The sequence below is a fragment of the Lagopus muta genome, chromosome 5 (assembly GCF_023343835.1).
Source record: "Lagopus muta isolate bLagMut1 chromosome 5, bLagMut1 primary, whole genome shotgun sequence".
Lineage (NCBI taxonomy): Eukaryota > Metazoa > Chordata > Aves > Galliformes > Phasianidae > Lagopus > Lagopus muta.
The window spans coordinates 8,505,828-8,528,380 of NC_064437.1; the positions used below are offsets into that span (position 1 = coordinate 8,505,828).

The window sequence follows — 22,553 nt, forward strand, 5'->3', positions numbered from 1 at the left end:
CATGAGTACTATGGGGGAATTCTCTTCTGTCCCCGTGTAGCTTAATCTCTTGTCCTCTGAGACACTCGGGAAAAAATATAGATGGCTCTTGCAAGAGCAGCACTATGAAGTCACAGCATCAGAGAATTGTAGGGGTTGGAAGGGACCTCTGGAGATCATCTTGGTCCCACCCCCACCTGCCCACCCATTGACCAGCATTAAGGCAATGCTGCAGACCTCAGCATTTTGGGGAAATTTTGAACTACAGGGAAAGAAAGGGAAAAAAAAAACCAAATAACAAACCAACCAAAACTGTTTCAAAGGAAAATCAGCGAAAAAAAGAAAGATAACTGTGGTATATCCTGCAGATCTTAGGTTTGCCTGCTAATGCAGCTCTGCAGAGACATGCTAGGTAAGCAGCAGGATGGAAATATTACTTCTGAGGCTTTGAACAGGTTCATTGGTGACAAATTAACACTCCCATTCATGTTCCTTTTTCATACAAGTGGTGTTGGGAGAGCTGACCAGTATCTCTCACTTGCTGATCCCCCCACTTTGCCTCTCACTCCCCAAGCCTCCACTTGCCTCATTCTTTGTATAATGACCCCATGCACCCACTTGCAACATGACTGATGGTCCCCAGAGCTGGCAGAGCATCACGCATCCCCACACTCAATGTGCCTCCTGTAACCTGATGCAATCAGCTTTTGCATAGTCACAAATTCCCCATTTGAATTTCTTCCCATCCCATAAGCCTTCCTCAGCCCAAAAGTCACAAAGACCAGCCCAAATCTCCAAGGAGGGCTGGCTTTTGTCACAGAATCACAGAATGGCCAGGGTTGGAAGGGACCTCAAGGATCATGAATCTCCAACCCCCCTGCCACATGCAGGGCCACCAACCTCCACACTTAATGCTAAACCAGGCTGCATCATAAACCAGTCCTTCATCATAAACACAAAGCAACATTTGGATATGGCCAGTACCCCGCAGGGCTCTGAGCACCTGCTGGAGCTGTATGTGTACTTGTTCACTGCAAGGGAGTTGGACTGGATGATCTTTAGTGGTCCCTTCCAACTCAAATGATTCTATGTCTCTATGATTCTAGGTCCCCTTTGAACCCTGGATCTGGTGCACCCTCAGGAGCCATTCAAAGAGGATTAGCTACAGCTGCTCTGGATGGGTTCAGGATGGATTTCCAGCCTGCTGCCTGTGTGAAGATGTACTAGAAATGACATGAAAGTGAACTTCTGACTTGATGATCCTTTTAATAACAACACTGCAGAGGGCCACGATTACTGTCTCGCACCAGAGCTCTGATTAACACGATCAATTTTCAAGTGAAAAAGATGGCTTTCCTGACCATGCTGCGAACAACACTGTGTCCTGCATCCATCATTTAAAAATATCTTAAAATACAGCGTAGATTTTTCCATCCTCAGAGCTTTGCAACCAGCATTACGCAGGCTTCAGCAGCAAAGCTATGAGCGGGGGGATTTCTACATGAGCCAGGTATCCAGGCGTGAAGCGCAGCAGCAAAGCACCCGCACACCCTCTGTGCACTACAGTTCTTTGCTCCTTGCTTCAACCCACCCAGTTTGTTTCACTGCTTGTTGTTCTCTCTAGAGAATTTCCTTGCTTGATGAAAATATTTTGTTCCTTTCCAAATGACTGCGCTCCTTGGCAATAATCATCTGTGTCAGGCAGAGGTCCTAATAGCTGGGATTAAGGAGTCGGGATGAAAAATACCCTGAGTCATGCACAGTGGGGATGCTGACCTGCTTGCTGCTTCAGAGAGAGGGGTTTGCAAGGAGCCCCCAGCAGCACAGGACCTCTTGGAACTCCTTGCCAAGCACACATCCCTCTTGCCCCTCCTCACTCCTGCTCTGATGCTCACCTTTGCCATCCGTCATCCTTCTTCATCCTGAATAATCCCACAGTTTAAATGATGTCAAGCTTCTGCTAAGCACTTCACCTTTGTCCCCTGGGCTGGGTCACAATTATTCTCTAAGCATAGAGATGTTCAGGGTGCTGTTAGCACAGGTGTTGCTGGAGACTATTGTCAGGTTTGGAAACTTATTCTGGGGACTGAAGCCCTGCTGGGGATGTCAAGGGCCTGAAAGAATGGCCATGAGGTGCCCCCACACAGAGGAATCTCAAAGGCTTGAAGGAAACTCCCCACTCTGGAGAGAGCTGCTTCTCATCCCACCCCATAGCTGGTAGATGTGTGACAGCAGGGAGCGTATATGATCGCTTCAACAGAAGTTCCTTCCATCATGCATGCATTCTCTAGCTAATTGGAAAGCTCAATGGGAGCTGAGGAAAACAAATAGCTGCCCCTTAACACACTCGAGCGCTTTCCTTCTTCAAGGAAGGCTCAGCATTCAAATGAGCTGCTTATTTACAGCTCTCATGTTTGCTTGGAGAGCTGCACTGCACACACTGGGTGAGCAAAAGGTTGCCTGGTGCTTCTTCACAGGGAGTGCTGCTGGCAGCCTCTGAATTCAGCAGTCCCCACACATAAGTTTGGACATGTGTGTTCTGAGAGGAATAAGCAACATAGGAATCCAGATTAGGAGATGTTGCCCTGACCAACCCACCTTCTGCACTGGGATGTGTCCCCAGCCCTGTGACAACTGCAGCCAACAGGGACACGTGCCTATGCCTCATCCTCCCCAGGTAACAGCTATGCGTGCTCGCTTGCAGGAGGACACCCAGCTGAGAGCTGCAATTCTTATTTATCTGGAGGATAGGGAGGCTTAGGGAGCTCAGTGGCACAGAGTGACAAGCCTTTCTTCTGGGTATGACTTCACAAAGCTTCTGGAGATTTCTTCTTTTCCTCCTGTTCCAGCTGAAGATGAAAGATACAATCTCAAGCTTCTGTGAATTGAAAAATGAAACAAAATTAAAACAAAACCAACTGGTTGGGGTCAATTAAAATGTTTTGTTTCAGTAGTCTCTGAACATGCTGTTAATAATCAGCCTAAATGGTGGAACAAGGGTGTTTCAAATTGCAATCTTGATTGTTAAAGTGGGACCTTTCAAGAATTTCAGGGCTGTTTTATTTTTTTATCTGAGCCATTTGTCAAGGCTGTTCTCATTTTACCCTCTGAAAGTTTCAGCTTCAATAAACCTGCTCCACTTCTGACACCAGCTGAGAAAGGCCCGGCTGTCCTTGCTGGCTCAGTCATGGCCAAAGCTGATGGGGATCCAAGGTCACACCCAAGGTCACTCCCTAAATCAGCATCACATCAAAGGTTTGATGAGTTCTGGATCTCTCCTTGGACTTTGCTATTAGCTTTCTAAGGCTAATGCCTTAGAAACTGCAGCCCAAATTTCGTCTCCAAGCATTACGTGCAAACCACATTAACTTCTTAGGAGATTAATGGGACCATATTATAAAGATGGTGGACATCCCCACTTCATTTGCACTGCTGATCCAGGTGCCTTCTCCAGCATGTTCTGTGATTGCCCTACCTGGGCAGCTTGGTTGTGGCTGGAATGAAAAGTAGGTGTGTGGAAAAAGAGAAACGTCTTCAGTGCTGTCTTTATTGCTGAAGCAGAGCAGAAGGCATGGCCTAAGACCATTTCAATAAATGATGCTTCAACACCTGAGTTATTGCAAGTTATTGCTCCCTGAGTGAGCAGCAAGTAGACATTCACTTAGGAAAGAAGCTGGAGAGAAGTTCAGAAGCAGCATGGTAGAATGAAACACCAGAGCTGGCTGCTCAGTGGTGACAAGAGCACAGCAAGGAAGGGGTTTCCCAGGGTTGCCATTACAAGCACAATTCCACACAAAATCTGGAAGAGAAATAATCATAGAATCATAATATCATTAAGGTTGAAAAAGAACTCTAAGATCTGGTCCAAGCATTCACTTACCACCATTATTGCCCACTAAACCAAGGCCCTGAAAAAAGGCAAAAGGCCTTCAGGGAGCTACGTCAGCCACTTCCCTATTCCATCATATGGGAAAACTGCCTCAAGAAGACCTGCATGAAAGCAGAAAAGATCCCATAACCCGCACACACACATATAAAAAAGTGTTCTAGGATTCTTGGAAAGCATGCTGAGAACATTGCTAGGACGCAGCATGAAGATTCCTAGGAAGAGGACGGGAAATTCCTACAGGGGATCCCAGAAAATCCTGAGAAAACATCTGTAAATCTCCTGGTAAGCATACTAAGACATTCCTTGAAAGTAACGTGGGATATTCCTGGAAAGCAAAGGGGAGATTTCTAGGAAGCAATGCAGAAATTCCTGGAAAGAAATATAAAAACTTCTGGAAAGTAACATGAGAATTTGTAAAAAACATACGCAGCTATTCCTTGGAAGGTTGGATATTGGGAAAATCTTCTCCAAAAGAGCAGTGATGTGCTGGCACAGGCTGACCAGGGAGGTGGAACATGGTGCTCTAATAATGGTCACCATCCCTGGAGGTGTTCTAGAACAACCAGTGGGATGTGGCACTGTGGTCAGTGGGCATGATGGAGTCAGGTGGAATTGGACTGGGTGATCTTAGAGGTCTTTTCCAACATTAATGATTCTATGATTCTATTAAATTCCTGGGAAGCACTCTTGAAAAAATTAAAAACAAAACTAAACTAAAAAAGATAAAAGTTGAGGGGGGAGAAGGAGAGAAATTCCAGGTAAACAAAAAGGGGAAATTCCTGGAAACCAACAAGAAAAATCCTAGAGTACAAAGCAGAAACTCCTAGAAAATATTCTACAGAATTCCTAAAAAACAACATGGGACATTCCTGAGAAATGAAATATTCCTGGGACGCTCCCGAAAAATAATGGGGAAATTCCTAGGAAGAAATGTGCGAAATTCCCAGGGTCATTTCCAGAAAGTGATGTGGAGATTCATAGAAAGCATTGGGAACATTGCTAGAAAGCACTGGTGCTGATTTTGAGGGAGGAGAGGGTGAGAGAAGAGGGTGAGAAGAGGATGAGAGAGGTCCGACTGCCTGACTCCCTCATGACTTGCTGTTTCTTCCATGCCATCCTCAAATGCTGTTTCTCAGCCCACTTCTGCTCAGGGGGAAGAAAAGATCAGAAAGAAGCTGATGGCATCACTTTCATAATGCTCTCCTCCCCAGCCTGCCAATTATCTCCAATAACCCATCACACATATGATTGACTTGCCTTTGCTTTCATGTCTGACACTTCAAACATTGGGGATGGTAAGGCAGGGAGAAGATTTGGATACTCAAATGAAGCAAGGACTCCAAAAAATAAATCTGCTTTGTCTGGAAAGCAGAAAGAGACTTGGGACCTCCAAGAGAAAAGGAGCTCCTACCTCTGCCACCAACCCCAGACAACTCCTTTGGTTTCTGCTTCAGCTTCTCCATCCATCCCTGTTATCCAACCCATGTTCCAATGGGGAATGGCTTCCTCTATGAAGGAGGGAGCCTCTCGAGCTCATGGAGCCACAGAAATAAAGCGGTTCTGGTGCTTGAAAGTGGTCACATAACACTGCCTCTGAGGATCCAGCCTGATGCTCTTGTCCACTACTGTGGTGCTGGAGGCACCTCACAGGGCCTTGGTTTCAGCATCCTCCCAGCATCATGTGCTGGGCATTTCTGTGGAGCGATGGCTGCTCTCCAAGGGAATTCCTGCTCAAGCAGCCTGTGCAGATCTGCCTGCAGGATGACAGCTGCTGCTAGGGCAGAGCCGTGCATGCCCACGGGCTGGCTGCATGATGAAAACAAAAATGCCTGGCTCCTGCTGGATGTTGTTTTTATTGCTTGCCTTGTGGCTGCTGCCATGGGACTCTCTTTCAGAGGAGGTCACCCAGCATTTCTGTTGCAAAAACAGGAGAAACAACTGTGGAGCTGAGCTGCTGTGCAGTTGGGAAAGCGGATCAATGCATCTTTGGCAGATCAATCACTGCCTTGGGCAAGGGAATTCTAGCTGGAAAAACTCTCCTGCATTTGCTGGGCCATTATTAGAGCACCATGTTCTAAATTAGGGTCTCCATCTAACAGCAGTACTCTACTTGATTAATGCTGATTAGCCCAGCTTTGCATGGTATGTTGATTAAAAAGCAAGGTTCATTTCCCAGGTTTCCTTCCCAATCACATTCCCTAATTTCTTTTGGCACTTCCACAGCCTCTTAATTCTTCAGTTCTCCAAGAAGCTCATCAGGCAAGGACAATGCTGAGGTACCAGCAGACAAAGGTCAAATGTGAACAGTATCCTAAGGGAAGCTCTCTCCCACACTATATTGCAGATTGGCTTGCGGCATCTTGACCTTAAAGTGCTACAAAATCCAACGCTACTCAGGATTTCCTTACACCCCAGCAGAGCTCTCTTTGTCAGGCCTTCACATACATATCTATTTGGTTCTATTAGATCTGAAAGCAAAGGGACCTGTGTTGCCTCCTCTCCAAATTGTTAGTCAGATTGCCATAGGAATGGCTATATGAAATTAGATCAATGGCCCACCAAATTTTGTGGCTACAACAGATGCGTAAAATGCAACAGAAAAAGGGCATGTATAAAGTGGTCTTGACACAAACTTCTCAGCTTTGGTGGTATATGGTTTGGAGCTTTGTTAGAATCACAGGATCATAGAATCATCTGAGTTGGAAGGGTTGCTTAAGGGTCACCTGGTTCAACTTCCCTGCAATGAACAGGGACACCCACAGCTCCATCAGGTGCTCAGACCAACCTGACCTTGAATGTCTCCAAGGACAGGGCTTCCACCAGAGGATGCACTCATCTCTTGAGGTTTTACAGCCACCACAGAATTCTGTCTAATCCCTCCCTGAACTCACACCACAATATCCTGTGGCAATAGATTGGGCAATTCAGTTGCACTTCATGGAAAAAACAACTTACATGTGTCTATGTCAAGGCTACTGCTTGTTTGCTTTCAGAAACATCTAGTTATGAGGAAAGACAGTGATAGTTCCTTCTCAGATATAATATACTATGGTAGGTTTCTGTCATTGCCCCTTTAGGCACTGTTTGTTCTAGCCAGGGAGTCAGAAACGATACAGAAATGATTTTGCAGCTCATTGGAAGTTGTTTTAATAAAACAGCCAGAGCTCAGGAAAGCAACATTCCCATTACTGCTTCACAATAAAAAAGTGAAAATTCAGAGTATCTGTAAAACACAACCAAGTAAATAACAAGTTGGCACCAAGAGCAATGAGTCAATCTAGCATCTGAATATTCACTGCTATTAAACAAGATGAAGGCTTGCCTCCTTCAGCTCTTATGTAAATAGAACTCATCTGTGATGCAGATTTTATTAATTAACTGGCAAATCGAGAAAACCCCAACAGGCTGTAATTGAACTTCATGTTGATGATGGATGAGGAGATGCTTACAGGCCATCCGCTGTGTCTGTGCAGCCGCTTTGGAGCTGCTGCCACCGCCACCATCCTCCCAGCAACATCCTGAGCAAAATCAACAAGATCCCAGTGGCAGACATCTGGATCTGATGGGATGCCTGCCACATTTGCCTCCTGAAACACCCTCTTTGGCAAGGCAGCGCATGGCAGAGCTCAGTGGGAAGGAAATTAATGCATCACTGATGCAGGAGGTGAAGGGATGAAGAAGGAAGCCTCCTGTGTGGATGCTTTATGATTCTTGTTGGGGAACTAATTTTCCTTTTATTTTGATAGAGAAACAGTGAGGTGGCAGTGAGGCACCCACCCTCGAAGCTGCTGAAGCCCGGGTTTCTCTGCACAGAAAAGGGAAGTGGCATTTCAAACAGTGAGATACGAGAAGAGTCTCATTATTGCTCTGGATGGCCCCTTCATTAGAGGAAAGCACAGTATTTAATGAAGGGGAAATAAAACAGGAGCTCCCTGCTGTGTCCAGAAAGGCTTCTCTTTTCAGCTCTAGTTTTTCTTTGTTCTCCTTATTTATGGAAGTGAGGAAGGCTGGGCCTATCCATCCCCATAGCATCCCATCCCTGAGTCTCATGATGGCAGCTCCAAGGTCACAACAAGTCAAAACAGAACCATAGAATCATAGAATCATTAAGGTTGGAAAAGACCACTCAGATCATCCAGTTCAACCGTCAACCCATCACCACCATGCCCACTAACCATGTCCCTCAGTGCCATACCTATCTCCCTGCAGAAAGCCACCCATGAGTGCAGTTATTACTGCACTTGCCAGCATTAGGCACCTCCCTGTGCCTGCACTCAGATGGCCAGAAGCCAGCACTGAGTACTGAGGTCTACCCCTTCTCCAACCACATGCAACTTGGATGTGGTGCTTGGGGATGTGGTTGCATGGCAGATTTGGTACATGATGGTTGGACCTGGTGATCTTAGGGGTTGGAACTAGGTGATCTTTGAGGTTCCTTCCAACCCAAACCATTCTATGATTCAGTGATTCTATGATTCTGTGATTCTAAATTATTCTGTAATTCTGAGATTCTATGATTCTGATATCGGGGGAAACTGAGGAGTGGGAGATGTGTCATCCATGCTCAGCACCAAGTTTGAAGACCATATTTGATTTAAGGGCATAATGAACACTCTCCCCTTTAGCATCCTTGTGAAATGCCCTCATATTACAAGAAAGGGTCTTGTTTTCTCATCACCATCTTCAAATCTCAATAGGGGATTCTATTTTTTTTTTTTTCCAGCTAACAGCAACAATTTGCTCTCTCAGTGGCGTTCCACAAAGTTTTCATTATGAAAAGACAGCATCTCCTTTCTCTTCCTCCTCTCCTACCAACTGGATTTTTTTAGCAATGTGTCAATAGTCTTGAGGAGCAGAACCAGCTCACATTCCCTTTGCTGGGATAACCCTAGATCTGCTAGGAATTGGTATGAAAGGAGCTTGCTTTCATCCCAGCATAAGCAGGCAAGAAGTGGAGCATGAACAAAGAAGACGAGCAGAGAATAAGAGCTGTGACTTGATTCTGGGTCTCTGCATCCAAAGTTGCCCTTAATCTCTGCTCATAGTTTAGGTCTCCAGTCCCAATTAGTTCCAGAACCTCACAGGCACGTTGGCTGGAGGGAACCTCTGGATGTCTCCAGTCCAATGGCTCAATCTGCTCCCAGAATTTCTCGGGATCCCTCATGACTTGTTCTCTTCCCATAGAGAGGAAGTGTCCTGCAGTGAAAGAACATCCTTCTAAATCCCATTTCCTGGACCTTCTGGAGACTTGGAACTGAAAGAGAACATTTCTTGTAAATTACATTTCCAGCAAGTACCCCTACTAATTAAAGATTATGAAACGGATTTGCCACTGCTTCAATTAAAATCCATTCACAGCTAATGCCTTCCTCTTTTCAAACGTTATTTATTTATTGAGGGTGGGGAAGGAAGGAACCATGCTTGGAGTCTCCAGAATTCCTCTGGATTTCTAACAGCCTCTGCTCTGCCTCGTTACAGGCAATCGGTCCCTGGAGAATGCAGGCTGATTGCAGTCTAATTTATGGCATTCATCAACATATGAATTAATGCTGGGGTCTCAGATATGAGATCTCTCTATTTCCCCCCTCCCCCTCCCTCGGCATCCACACTTCCTTCCCTCTAGTACTGCTTCTCTCTTTTGGTAGAGAAGGTTTTGCTTAGAAAAGGGATGAGTTGAGCAGTTCACCTGGATTTATGAGATCAAATTAAAGCCCAATGAAGCCAAGGAGCAAACCAGTCCCTGTTTTGTATAAGCTCGGGACCTGCTGCTCAATTGCCACATGCCTCAGTTTCCCCATCTGTAGCAGGGGGATGGTGTTCTGGCTTCTGTCTATTAATGGGAAAATAAAAGTGCTCTTATGCTGCAGGACCCTGCGTGGATGTTTGCAGAAGGCTTTCTGTGTTTTACAGTGGCTCACCCGTATTGTTCTTCGCTTTGACCTTGGAATGAGCCACACAAAAGAACGATCAAAGCCACTTACATTTCGGGCGCTTGTTGGACACCTGTTTAAGCAAGCCTAAAATTGCAAGGTCTTCCCTAGGTGGCAACCGTTAACCCATAGCATGGCAGGGAGCCTTGGGGCTTTTGACAGAGTGATAAATCAGAAGCAGCTGCGGATGGAGGCCCATGTGCTTCTCACTGCCTGGAGGCTGGTGCAGGCAGAACGCGACAGCAAAACAAATCTGAGGCCACGAAGTCAGACTGCAGCATGCCCTGGGGCAGGAGAACAGGGCTGGGAGCAGAATGAGACACACAGGGAAGCAAAGTGTGTTCAAGTGAGAAGTTTGTCTTTGCTGGCGTGGGGAGGTGATAGCTGTCTGCACTCTATACAAGCAACAGAAAAAGCAGGTGTTGAGTAGGATGGGAGCTACAGACCTATAGGCCTGTATAGGTCTATGTATGCTGTCTGATGGCCAAGGTCCTTTGGTGAGCTATTAAAAACACTGGAGGACATTGAATGCCCTCCCAGCAATAACACGCTAGAGCCCAAGGACTATGTCAGGAATTGACAGGATTTGGACTCAGTGATCGTTATGGGTCCCTTCCAACTTGGGGTTTTCTATGATTCTATGTCTCTTCTATGTATGGTTAACAGCCTACTAAACAAAATAGTGCCCTGTGACGATGAATTTCAGTTTTATTCTTAATTTAGCTCTCTTCTGGGGTTTCAGCTCCTGTAAGGGAATGTTCATTTGGTGGTATCAGTCAGGCAGACTGGAAAATACAACATGCAGCACTGTAGTCACAAAATAAGGCATAAGGGATGCAATCCCACCTCTGGTTGCAGACAGGCTGAAAGCTATTTCAGTACTTGTTAAATACACATTTTTGTCTTCTGCTGGGTCTGCTCCTGAGTTTGTTCTATCTCAAAGTCATCAGGTGTTTTGCTGCCACTGCCAATCACAGCTGCCTGCTGCTGACAAGGGAAACATTGCTGCTAGAGGTGGAGCACCACGGGGTGCTCCAGGCAATGTCCCTGCTGAGATTGCAGAGCTCAGTCCAGTCTGGAGCTCCGTCATGCTGCTGTCACTCAGTCTGGGGCTGCTGCATTTCATCTTGCCTGGTCTGAATGAGGAAATGGGGCATTGCCATCCCATCCCAAGCTTTCCTCCAGAAGGGCTGTGTTTACATCTTCCCTGGGTTCCAGGACCACATTCCTATAGCCAGTGGAAGATCTCATCATGGCCCGCTATTTGCACTCATTGCTTTGGAGCACAAGTTGGACTCAACGATCCTTATGTGTCCCTTTCAACTCAAGACATTCTATGATTTTATGTCCTGTGGTACCCACTAGAAGACGAACACAGGGTAAAGCTGCAGTCCCCTCCCTCCACCATCAGCTCCTGCAATGTGAGCATACCTGGCATGTACAGGGTACTGCACTGCAAAGCAGCAGGTCAGGGTTACGGAAGGTGATGGGGAAAGGGCACCATCTGCAATGCAGAAGAGAGCACTGCATCACCACTTGGATGCAGCAGCAGATTGATCACGAGTCACAGAGGGTGTTTGTAACCTGCCTGGCATCCCAGGTGCAGTTCACCCCACAGAAATCTTCCTCCACACTTGGAACATGGGTCTGAACACAAGCAGGTCCTGCTCTGGGAGGAGAACACAGGAGCAAAGACTTTGCAAGGAATGATGAATCTGTGAGCAGAGTGGGAGAGGACATGGAAAATCCATTGCTCTTTCACCTACTGTGATGGAGCCCGTCTGTTCTGCTGCCTCTGGGTATCAGATTTGCCCATAAATAGGTCCTACAAATAATTTCCAGCTATTTTTATCTGCGCTGTGGCCAAGCAGCACTTTTTGAGGCTGCAAAAAGCACACATATCTCACTCCTCCCACCTCACCTTCACCATCACCCCAGGTCTGGTTACTTGGGAAATGTTTCTCTTTCCTTTGCGATCCTTTTCACACCAGGTATTTCTGTGAATGTCCTCAGTCTCCAAATCCAGTGGCATGTTCTAAGGTGGGGAAGTGCTGTAGAATAAGCAGAACTGGCCCAGATACATTGCCACATGCAGTTAAAACCTCACTTTGTTTACCAGAGACAGCAGATAGGGAAGCTCCTTCCCAGGCACTGCAATGGTATGTTCATTCTGGCATTTATTATTCAAATCTGGATGACTTCAGCTTTGGCAGCATGAATAACGCAGCATTAAAAAAAAAAATTAAAAGGTATTTTTGTAGATAGATAAAGATAGCTTGTTCTGATTCATCTTGTAAAATCTGCCACTGCTCCGTGTTTGTTTGTTTGTTTCAAGCAGGTGGCAGCTCTGCTGGGGATGAGGGCTGGGTGTTCTTTGGGCCATGGTTAGCGGGCATGGTGGTGACGGGATGGTGGTTGGACTGGATGACCTTAAAGGTCTTTTCTGACCACAATGAGCCTGTGATTTGTGAGTGGGCAAGGTGGTGATGAGCTGATGGTTGAAGAGGACGATCTCAGTGGTCTTTTCCAACCTTAATGGTTCCATGATTCTCTCTGTTGGCAGCCAGCTCAAGAAAGACGCAACAGCATCATAGATGTGTCAGTGTGATTCTACCCATATGGAAATAAAACATCATTCTATGACTGTAGCTGCAGAGAGAATAAGCCATAAAGTAAAAATGCCATGGAAATAGCTGAAATAAACACTGAACATCCATCACAAGGCATAACATCTTTCTTGACCCCTTTACATGTGATTTGTTCCTGTTCCCTGGGGCCAAAACACCGCGCTTCTGCACGAGATGTGTGTGTCACTGTGTATGTGTGTATCCCTAAATTTAATTTCTCCAATTGCATTAGGACAAGCAGCTAATTCTGAAATTCATTCTGCTGCCATAATCAACCCCTCTGCCAAACAGCATTTGGGTGGAACTGTGGAGACTGTGATTTTTATTTAAGGTGATTTATTGATATCATTAGTAATGTTCCCTAAATGGAATCCACAGCAATCCTTTTAATCTTCCCACCATCACCGCAAATGCAAACATTTTTTTTAATAACAGAGAGTTTGAAATATCAGGTTATTAAAGCCTCCACTTTTATATTTCTCCCTGCTCTCTCCCCCTGTAATGGGATGGAAATGATAATCATGGAAATAAAGCCTCCCCTTCAGACAAGAGTGGCAGAAGGTGTAAAATGAACAGTTAAGCATCTATTCCATCAATTTGAGCCAGTATGGGCCTTAGTGTAAATGAAAGAGGCCAACTTCACTTCCATTGCAAGGAAATAGAAGAGGAAGAGGGCTTGGGTGTTACTTTGAGCCCGATAAAGACTTCAGTGCCTGCAGCAGACCTTGGAGAACAGCTCCATGATATCTGGGAAGCCTCAGGGATTGCTCCCCATCCCACTGCAGCTGTCACCACCTGTCTCCAGGGTTGGACGTCCAACAGCTGATGGCTCGCTGTGTCATGGTTGTTTTGCCCCATATGGCATAGGGCAGAGCCTCTGCCTCAACCATATGGGCCTCCAACCCAGCTTTACAGGTATAGGATATTAAGCATCCCTCTCTGCCCTTTCTATGCACACACCCCCATGCAAATAATTTGCCCCAGATCACTCTGCTCCATTTCCTCCTGGACATGGGACAGTGACACCCAGAGCCCCAGGCAGCAGGCAGCACAGGTTTGGCTCAGCCCAGCAGGATGCTCTCCCTTTCCCTTGGGTTGATGCTGGTGGTGCCATGGCAACTGGTGAACACAGGGCTTCAGAGCAGCTGCAGTCCCTCAGGATCAATGGGAATACCCTGGGGTCATTCTCTCCCCGTGGGGACCCCACTGAATATTGTGTCCAAATGGGGAAAAGCCAGGCTGCACCACAGTGCCACTGCAAGAGCTCAAAACTTGCCTGGCATTGAAGAGTTCTGTTAAAAATAAATAAATGTTGCCACATTTTTCCTCTTGGACAGACAAGTCACTGCAGTGTGCTGTATGTACGCTGCAAGGATGGGGCACAAAACCATTTTCCTCCACATTTCCTTTGCTACTGGTGCTGGACAGTCTGTCCATCACCTACCTGAGCCCCAGGGATTCCCTCGTGAGGGTGAGATGTTTCAATTTGTTTACTTTCCTCCCATCCTAAAGGCAGCTGGTAGGGCTGCTGCTGGCTGCTGGCACAAGAAAAAATGTGAGTCTTTTGCTATAATTCCTCAGAAGATCTGTTAGTCTGCATTCAGCCTAACATGGTGATTTCTTTGCCCTTATAAGAGCTATTTCTTACATGGGGAAACTGCACACACACACAGAAAAGTAGATGTGAGAAATGGAGCTGTAATTTATTTTCTCCTCCAAATATAGCAAGACAATCTCCCCCTCTCTAAGGTTCCTTCTTCCTCCTTTAAATAAATCCCAAAAGAGCCAGCACCCAGCAAAATCCCATTGCCGAAGTGGATAAAGGTGATGTACTCTGGACCGGTTTAAAACCAGCATCAAGGTGTCTCTTACCAGCTTTCACAGTGTGGGAAGAGCTCAATTGCTGCAAGCCGGGCATCCAAAACTTGGATGAGCTGGGGTTCTGTGGGGAGCACTACAGCCGGGGATGGGGATGGGGATGGGGATGGGAATGGGGATGGGGATGGGGATGGGGATGGGGATGGGGATGGGGATGGGGATGGGATCGGCTGCCCTCCTCCCGATAGCGCCCGCCATGTGATCCCGCCCGCCGGCAGCGCAGTGCTCGGAGCCCGGCATCGCTCAGCCCCGGCTGCGGGCGGGCGGCGGGGCTCGGCCCCGGCCCTGGGGACACCGGGGCACCCCCAGCTGCCGCCGGCTCCGCGCCCAAGCGTGCATCCGCGCCCACGCGCGCCCTCGGGCTGCTCGTCGCCGCGTCTTCTCCTCCAGCCGGGAGCCCGAGCCGAGCGCAGCGTTGGGGATTAACTCCGCCGAAGCACGGGGCCGCGCGGGACGGGGGCACCCACGCAGAGCTCGAAGGGAGCTCCGCAGGGAGCACGGCATTAAGCCAGGCGGGGCGTCGCATAGCCGCTGCCTCGCAGAAGCCCCCAAGGTAAAAGCCGACGATTGGTGCCTTCCGGATAGCACAGGGCTCTGGGTTCTTGTTCTTAATTTTTTTTTCATTTTTTTTTTTTCCCCCCGGGATTTTGTTTTTAAAGGCATCGATCGGGAGATGTGGGCAGAAATTGTTGCTGCTGCTGGGGCCGGGAGCTGTGCACCTCCGGAGCACACCGGGAGCAGCTGAACTTTGGCGCTGGGGAAAATCCATTTCTCCTCCGTAAACACTTTGGGGACGACCACAGCGCATCACCGCACACCAAGCGCTGCAGCACCCGGTGCTGGAGCGACACTGAGGGGTTCCTCTCTCGCCAAGGACGGACACCTGTGTAAAGAGCTGGGGAAGGGCAATTCGTCTTTCTTTTCCAGATGACTGAAAATACCGACAGGATCGTGCCTCTCTGCTTTCCATCAGCAAGTGGCATTAGGGAGAGGCAGCTGAGGAATGGAAATGATGTTGCTCCAATTCATCCCAGCATCTACTTTTTCCCAAGGGACTCCATGCCCATAGGGGTTTGCTGCATGCATATCCAGCAGTGAGGACAACGGTACCACAGATGCATCCCAACTGGATCATGTAAGAATTTGATACTGAGAAACCCACCCCAGTGAGACTTTCTCTGCCTGAAGTATATGGTTCGGTGTAAGCACAGCAATTTTTGCCTATTTCTCTCCCTTTTACATCTCTTGGGCTCGGAGATCTCTGCCCTCATTGCAACTATGCTCATTTGCAACATCAGTGCCATCAAAGATTGGAGCACTTTCCTCTCCCAGATCCTCCCCAGCGTGAACAAGACCCTGAACTTGGTGCAGCAAGTGGAAGCCACTACCAGCTCAGTGGTGAGCGTCCTGCAGGACCCCGAGCAGGACAGCTACCTGGCCAACAGCCAGCCCATGAACTCCAGCAACTTCACAGCTGGCCTAGACCACTTGTTTCAGTACTCTTACTCTGACAATGACCAGCTGTACAAGGAGTACAAACCCCCTCCTCGTGACGCCATCCCTCTGCCCAAAGCTGTCCTCTACCTTCTCATGGCAGCCCTGGTGGTGGTGGCAGTGGCGTACGCCATCGTTGGGCACCTCATCAAGGACCTCATTCATGACTTTATAGGTGAGTGTGGGCATCGTGTGCTCAAAAAGATCATGCAAACCACTTTCTTGGGTGTGGGTGGATGTTAGACCAAGCCCTGACCCCTTTGTGTTTTTGTGTGTGAATGTAGCCCATGCACTGGGTTCTCTGTACTGAGCTGTAGATTGATCAGCTTTCCAGAGTAAATCCTTGGGCTTAGTCTCTTCTTAAAGAAGTGAGGCTTGTGCGTGCGTGTGCGTGTGTATAAATGTGTGTGTGTGCATACGTCTGTGCTGCCAAATGCTTTTAAACCCATTTGCCAGCTTCATCTGAGCTTTAATTAAAGGTCTCTGACACAAAAAGTTTCACGGCAACAGACACCTGAGCACAGGGTAGCAACCCAACAAGAAAACCTGCATTATCAACTTAGCACCTCATTGTCATTGAATCATTGAATCCCTGGAGTTGGAAAGGGCCCTTAAAGGTCATCTGGTCCAACTCCACGGTTATTAGACACCAGCAAACCTCCTAGGAAATACAGCTCAGCCACCTTGCTGCCCTACACAGCACCCAGCACAGTGATCACAACCTCTGGAGCTGCTGCGACAACTCTGTGAGATGACAGTACAGAGAGTGAATATTACTGTGAGATGTGACCTCCCGGCTGCTTCACATCCTCCTGTTGATGATACATGAGGTCCCTTGGCATTAGCCACATGAGCTGGACACTGCTGGCTGCTGCCACTGTGGGAAGGCAGCTGCATTTGGCTGGTTGTGGTGAGCCCTCACCAATACTGTTGGGTTTTGCCCCCAGATTTGTTTAGCTGGTCCCTTAATGTTCCCTTAATTTCTCCTTATTTCCCTTTATTTTCCTTTTTCAAAGCCCCTGGGGCAGGTAGTCCCCAGACGTTTGAGACAAAAAGGGGAAAAACCCCTGGCAAGGGCTTCAGGGGCTCATGTGAGGCTTAGCTATGGTGAGGGCATGGAGCTGCTGCTGAGGGCTGCCCTCATCCCAGCTGGGGGAACAAAAACAGCCTTCAAGTGTTAAATCTAACACTTAATCAGCAGCTTGCTGGGGTTGTAATGTTTTTTCGCTCTGGCACTCATCTTACATTGCATTGCCTTCCCAGCAGAGGTGGGCAGCAGGGGCAGCACCTATAAATACACTGCTGCCCTAGGACCGGGTCAGCCCAGCACCCTATGTGCCGTCCCCACAAGGTGAATTCTGTTGAACTCTGTCATCTGCAAAGCCCTTCACAGAGAGATTTCCTTTGGATGTTCTAGGGCCATCCCAGAGCTGGATGGGCACAGAGACAGCACGTTGTGTCTCTCCAGGATCAGCCCTTCTTCAGGTTGGACAATCCCCTCCTTCCGAGCCCAACTCCAGCCTGTACAGAGAGGGCTGCATTCCAATGAGTGTGCTCCAAATGACTCCAGGGACAGGGCGGAAGGACTGGGGCAGTAAATAAGAAGCTGCTCTATTAGCTGCTCAAACACAATGACCGGATTTATACGCTCAGCAGCAGCTCAAACCTCCCCTATCAGCATTTCTGTGCTAATCATATTTAGAAGGATACAGAGACAGATGGAAATAAGATGCCAAAGGGCTGGAGCCTGTTTCGGAGAGATTAAAGTATGAATAGTTAATCACTGCCTTAAACATTCCCTCAGCGACGGCAGAGAGGATTTTGACTCCCCAATACCTGCCTGTAGGGCACAGCTCACCGGGACTGCGCACGGCGGGCAGAGGTTTGAGTTGGCCAAGGGGCTCACTGCTCCTTTCCCATGCTGAATCCGAATGGGCAGTTAAGCCCTTTGCTGCTGCTTTTTAAGAACTCAGTGAGAGCGTGGACCTGGTGGGCAGGCAGCCCCAAGGGGGGAAATGATGCTCTTCCCATAATCCTGGCCAACAGAGTGCCCACGGAGGATAAGCACAGGGCAAAATCCCTGCCAGGGCAACAGCAGCCCCAGCAGCTGGGGGTTCATCCAAGAATCCACACCAAACAAGGATGGAGGTGAGCGCCTGGAGATGGGAGGAAGGCTGCATGCTGGGTGAGGATCAGAGCCGGCTAAGACAAATTGGAATGAAGTGTTCAGAAAGAGGCTTAACTCGGAGCGCTGCTGGAGACAGCAGGTGCTGCCTTGGCAGATGAGCAGCCTGTCACCAACGTAGGAAGTGCCTAATTACTGCAATCCTGGGGAATCAGCCTGCCCTTCCTCCTCCCTCCCCAGTTCACTGCAAATTGCCCTTATTTAAGCACAAAGTAAAAGAAAGAGGGGGGAAAAAGGGGTTAGGAATGAAATATAAGAAAAGTTTGATTCAAAACAAAGCAGTTGCCATGGGGATGTGTGCTGTGGGTGATGCCCAGGGGATGCACCGGGCTGTCTGCAAGGGACCCATGTGGGAAGGAGCTGTTGTCTGCATGGGAGCTGATGCTCCACAGTGTCCCCAGGGCAGCCCAGGTCTCCTCACATCAGTGATTCACAGTGCCCTTCCTCATATCCCCCCTTGGAACGGTCCCATGCAAGGCAGGCTCTGGTGGGACAGAGCTGGGTGCTGGCTTTGGGGCTGCTCAAAGCCCCGATCTGTCCTTGCAGTGGGGTCTTTCTTCTCTTCACCCTTTCACCCCATTGGCTGTATTTTTATTTTTCAGCCTTATCTCCATCCACCACATTTTGGGTTTCTTTCAAGGAGCCGTCATCTCCTTGAACAAAGAAACTGTGCATGAATGTATTGCTGAAAATAGCTGCTGGGTGATCCTGCAGGGAGCTGGGATCTGCTTTAATTGCTCCCACGCAGAACTGCAGGGCCTTTGGATGCTGCATCCCGTGGCTGTGTCGGGAGGCAGGGACTGCAAATGGTGTCAGCCCCATCAGAGAAGACTCATGTCTTCTTTTCAGGGTCTGCTTTCCGGATGATTCATTTGCCTATCAAGGTTGTTGGAAAAGAATAGACTATGTCAGGCTCCCCTCTGTGTCCCCATCTCAGTTGCTGACCTCCCCCGCCTCAGTTTCCCTTTGGGGCTGGCTGTGCTGGTGCAGAGAAGCCCTTTGAAGTGGAAAAATCTGGGAGATATCTGCAGACCTGTGGGTCAGGACCTGCTTCACACGAAGTGCTTCTGCTCCTGCTGCTGGGACAAGGGCTTTTTTAGCAGCCCTTTTCACACCTGGCTCCATTTGAAGCAAATAAAGCACGAGCACGAGGGTGGTTGTTCATCTAACACATTTCCCCTTCCGCTGCTTGTTGCCAGCTCTGCAGGGAGTGTGAACATCTCGCTCACTGGGCCGCATTTAAATCCCAGCCCTTCACTGCTCCCTCTGCCCCTCTCATGACCGCAATTCTCACTCCTGAAGACAAATCCCTGCTCTTTCGAGGTCGCAACCAGATCCGTTTTCCTGGCAGTTGGGCTCTTCTTTGCTCCATAACAAGATTTCATTCTCCTCTTGGTAGCAGTTGTGTCCATTTTATGTTGCTTGTGTGCCTGCCTGTCAGATTTACTAGATGGAGAGAGAAATACCCATCATGATGTTAAGGGCTTTATCTGCTTTCAGCTAGTAACCACTGTTCCTCTTCTCCTGGCTGCTCTCACCTCCATTAGCTGGTTACAAATTCTCCTGTAGCATTTGGCACTGGATGTTTCTAACTTGTGCTTCAGTATGATGTGAAATGCAGCCCCACATACCTGTCGCTATCCTCATCCATATCCATCTCTATCCCCATCCCATCCCAGTTCCATACCTATCCCATCCCATTCCCATCTCTATTCCATCCCATCCCCATCCTCATCCTCGTCTCCATCCCCTGCAAAGTTTCTCCCTCATCAGAGCAAGTTATCATTGCAGGGGGGCCAAAGACATTCATTCTGTCCCCTGCCTGGTCCCTGCTTAAGGGACATCCTGAGGGACCCCATTTTCTCCCCTGCTGTGATTCAGACCCCACATCCCATCCCAGAGCAGACAACCACTGCCAAAGATGCACGACGGGGGCTGGCAGGAGATAAGGACATCAACATCTTTATGGCTGTATCTTCATGGACCTGCTGGCAGAAAATCCTCTGCTGGTTCCATGTGGGGCCTCTCTGCACTCCATGCCTCCCTTCATCCACATACAGAACCACACTGCAGTTACAGGCCATAAATGGCCACAAATAACGTGTAATTGCGTAATTACTTCACTCCTTACTAACACAGTCAAATCATAAAGGCATCGCAGTAAATACCCTCTAATGACAACCTAATTACATCTTCCTGCAGATTACCAGGTAATTAGATCCAGCAGGCTCCAGCAATAATTCCCAGGGAAACAGTGGTTGGGATTAGCGCGCACAATCCAGTCCGCACGCACTCGAGAAGCAGCCAGCAGCCAACCCTGAAAACCAGGCAATATCCTCCTAGATGTGACATTTTCTCAAGGAAATGGCTTTTGCTGAGCTCTCCAGTGCTCTCCCCAATGATTAACTTCTGCACTTCTTCCTTTACCGCTGCCTTGCCATGTCGTCCTCTTGCTTCTCCAAGAATGCATCCCAAAGGACTCTCCATCTGGCCACCAATTGCCACCTCCCCTTGCTCAAACATGTTGTCTCATCTTCCCATTCTTTGTGCCCTCTGCACACTGCAGCTCTCATCCAACCACTCCTGGGATGTGGAATCGAAGAATCATAGAATATCCCAAGTTGAAATGGACCCATAAGGATCATCGAGTCCAACTCCTAGGTTGATATATGAAGTCCCATTGCCCATCTTTCTGCATCCTCCAGGTTATTCCCCCTTTTCCCAACCAGACCATCTCCCATGGGAGTTTTAGTGCTGACGTCAAGGAAAAAGCCAGCCGAGGGCTTTAATAGTATTTGTAGGGGTGATCTCTTTACTGCCTTCTGATTCCACGTCACAGCAAGATGCTGCATGAGGAGTACCAACCAGCCTGGGTGCCTATGGGCACCATGACCTTCGGGGTGACATGGCCATCTGGTTCAGCCTGGAGAGAAAAGTTAAATAATTGCATTGCAACAGGCAAATTGGACTCTTGATCTGAATGTGTCCCTTCCAGTTTGGGATATTCTGTGACTTTATGATTCTATGATAACTGCATCAAACTGATATCTTCCAGTAGACTTTTCCATTTTTCCCTGCATGGCAGTGACATGTTGATCCCCTTTCACCCCCACTTGGTCAGGTCAGGCACTGCAGACCAAAACCCACCCCAGAGAGGGTTCCTGTGCTACTTGAAGAGGTTTCCATTGCCTCCGACCCCAGGAACAACTCTCCTCTCACCTGGATTTCTCTATCTCATTTTTTTCTCGTTGCTTTTCTCATTTCTCATTCCCAACTCCTCAGAGCAGCCCAAGGAGGGTCCCAAGCCCCACATGGCTGCAGTGCATTCTCACAGCAGATGTATCCCCAGCCACCAGCTCAGGCCATTTTTCCTTATTCCAGCAGCAGATGCATTGGGATGTCACACGGTTACTTAATCGTCCTCTCCATTCCTGACAGCAAAAAGCCATGGCACAGAACACACTGCTTGCTGGAGAGCCCAGATGCACGACTCGCTTCGGAGACACTTAATTTTAATTTTCAGGATTAGCAGCATGATTTCATTTGCCTGAGCCAGGAGGGCCTCCAGAAAGCAGCAACCTGAGAAATGGGAAAAAGAAGAGGGAAAAGCACAGGCTGTGGCACAGCACTGTGGTGATGGGATGGAGTGGTGGGGATGGGACAGGGATGGGGACAGGGATAGAGAGGGCAGGGGACGCTCCTGGGACCTCATACTCAGAGCTCAAGATTCAATGGAGGATGGGAATGGAGAATTTCCCACCTGGGTTTTGGATCTGGGAACAACCAGAGATAACTGTATTTTTTCCTCCTTCACTCCCAGATTGGATCTTCGGCCCCAACCCAGATGACAACAGCAACAAAAGCGACGTCAACTGCATCACCAGCAGCGTCAATGAGATGAGTGAGATGCCCGAGGTGCCGCGCCACCACGACCGCCAGCCCCAGGACGTGGTCATCGCCATCGGCGAGACCTGCCACCTGCCACAGCAGACGTGAGCAGCGTGATGGGATGGGCATGGCAGGGAAGGACCAGGGGAAGTCTCCTTGTTCGCCTCTACCACCGACAGAGGACTGTCTGCTGCTGAGCAACCGGCACTGCAGGGATGGGGGCAAAGGGAAAGGGGCTGCGGGATGAGCAGAGCCTGCAGGGCAGAGCCCTCCAGGTTCCAAGGACATTGCCAGGGCCACGGGATTGTGGGTCTATCAGCTTCCTTTTTTTCCCCATGAATAACGAAAGAGCAAATGGAGAAATACAGCAAGCAGAGGCGAGGCAGAGAGAAGGGTGGTCCTTTAGCATGCGGCTGTCCTGTGTCATGGGAATGGGGTGGTGGGAAGGGCAAAGTGGGGAGACAAGAAAGATGTACAACAAATACATGTGCCTACAAATCTCTCCCAGCACACCCATGCAGTTGGAGAGATGATGCTGGAGGGGAGGGCAGGGACCCACCGGCAGTGAATGCAGCTCTTTGGGTCCCCATTTAGCTGCATCCCTGGCTCATCCCCTTTGGGTTCCCTTTGTCACCTCCAAGCTGGGTGACTCCCTGAGGGTGTGCTGGGGTCACCACAGCCAC

General features: G+C 48.6%; 1 protein-coding gene across 3 annotated transcripts; it reads left to right on the forward strand.

Moving 5' to 3' along the window:
* Window positions 1–14,211: 14,211 nt before the first annotated feature.
* Window positions 14,212–22,288, forward strand: LOC125693570 (uncharacterized). Of its 3 annotated transcripts, none has more exons than XM_048945700.1 (3): window positions 14,212–14,249; window positions 14,963–15,972; window positions 21,803–22,288. In XM_048945700.1, the coding sequence occupies exons 2-3, from the start codon at window positions 15,495–15,497 to the stop codon at window positions 21,976–21,978; spliced, it is 654 nt and encodes a 217-aa protein (XP_048801657.1). In that variant the 5' UTR covers window positions 14,212–14,249; window positions 14,963–15,494; the 3' UTR covers window positions 21,979–22,288. The 3 variants fall into 3 exon arrangements, with proteins under 3 accessions (XP_048801657.1, XP_048801655.1, XP_048801654.1); XM_048945698.1 differs by lacking the exon at window positions 14,212–14,249 and adding an exon at window positions 14,565–14,856; XM_048945697.1 differs by lacking the exon at window positions 14,212–14,249 and having other exon boundaries at window positions 14,565–15,972.
* The last annotated feature ends 265 nt before the right edge of the window (window positions 22,289–22,553 follow it).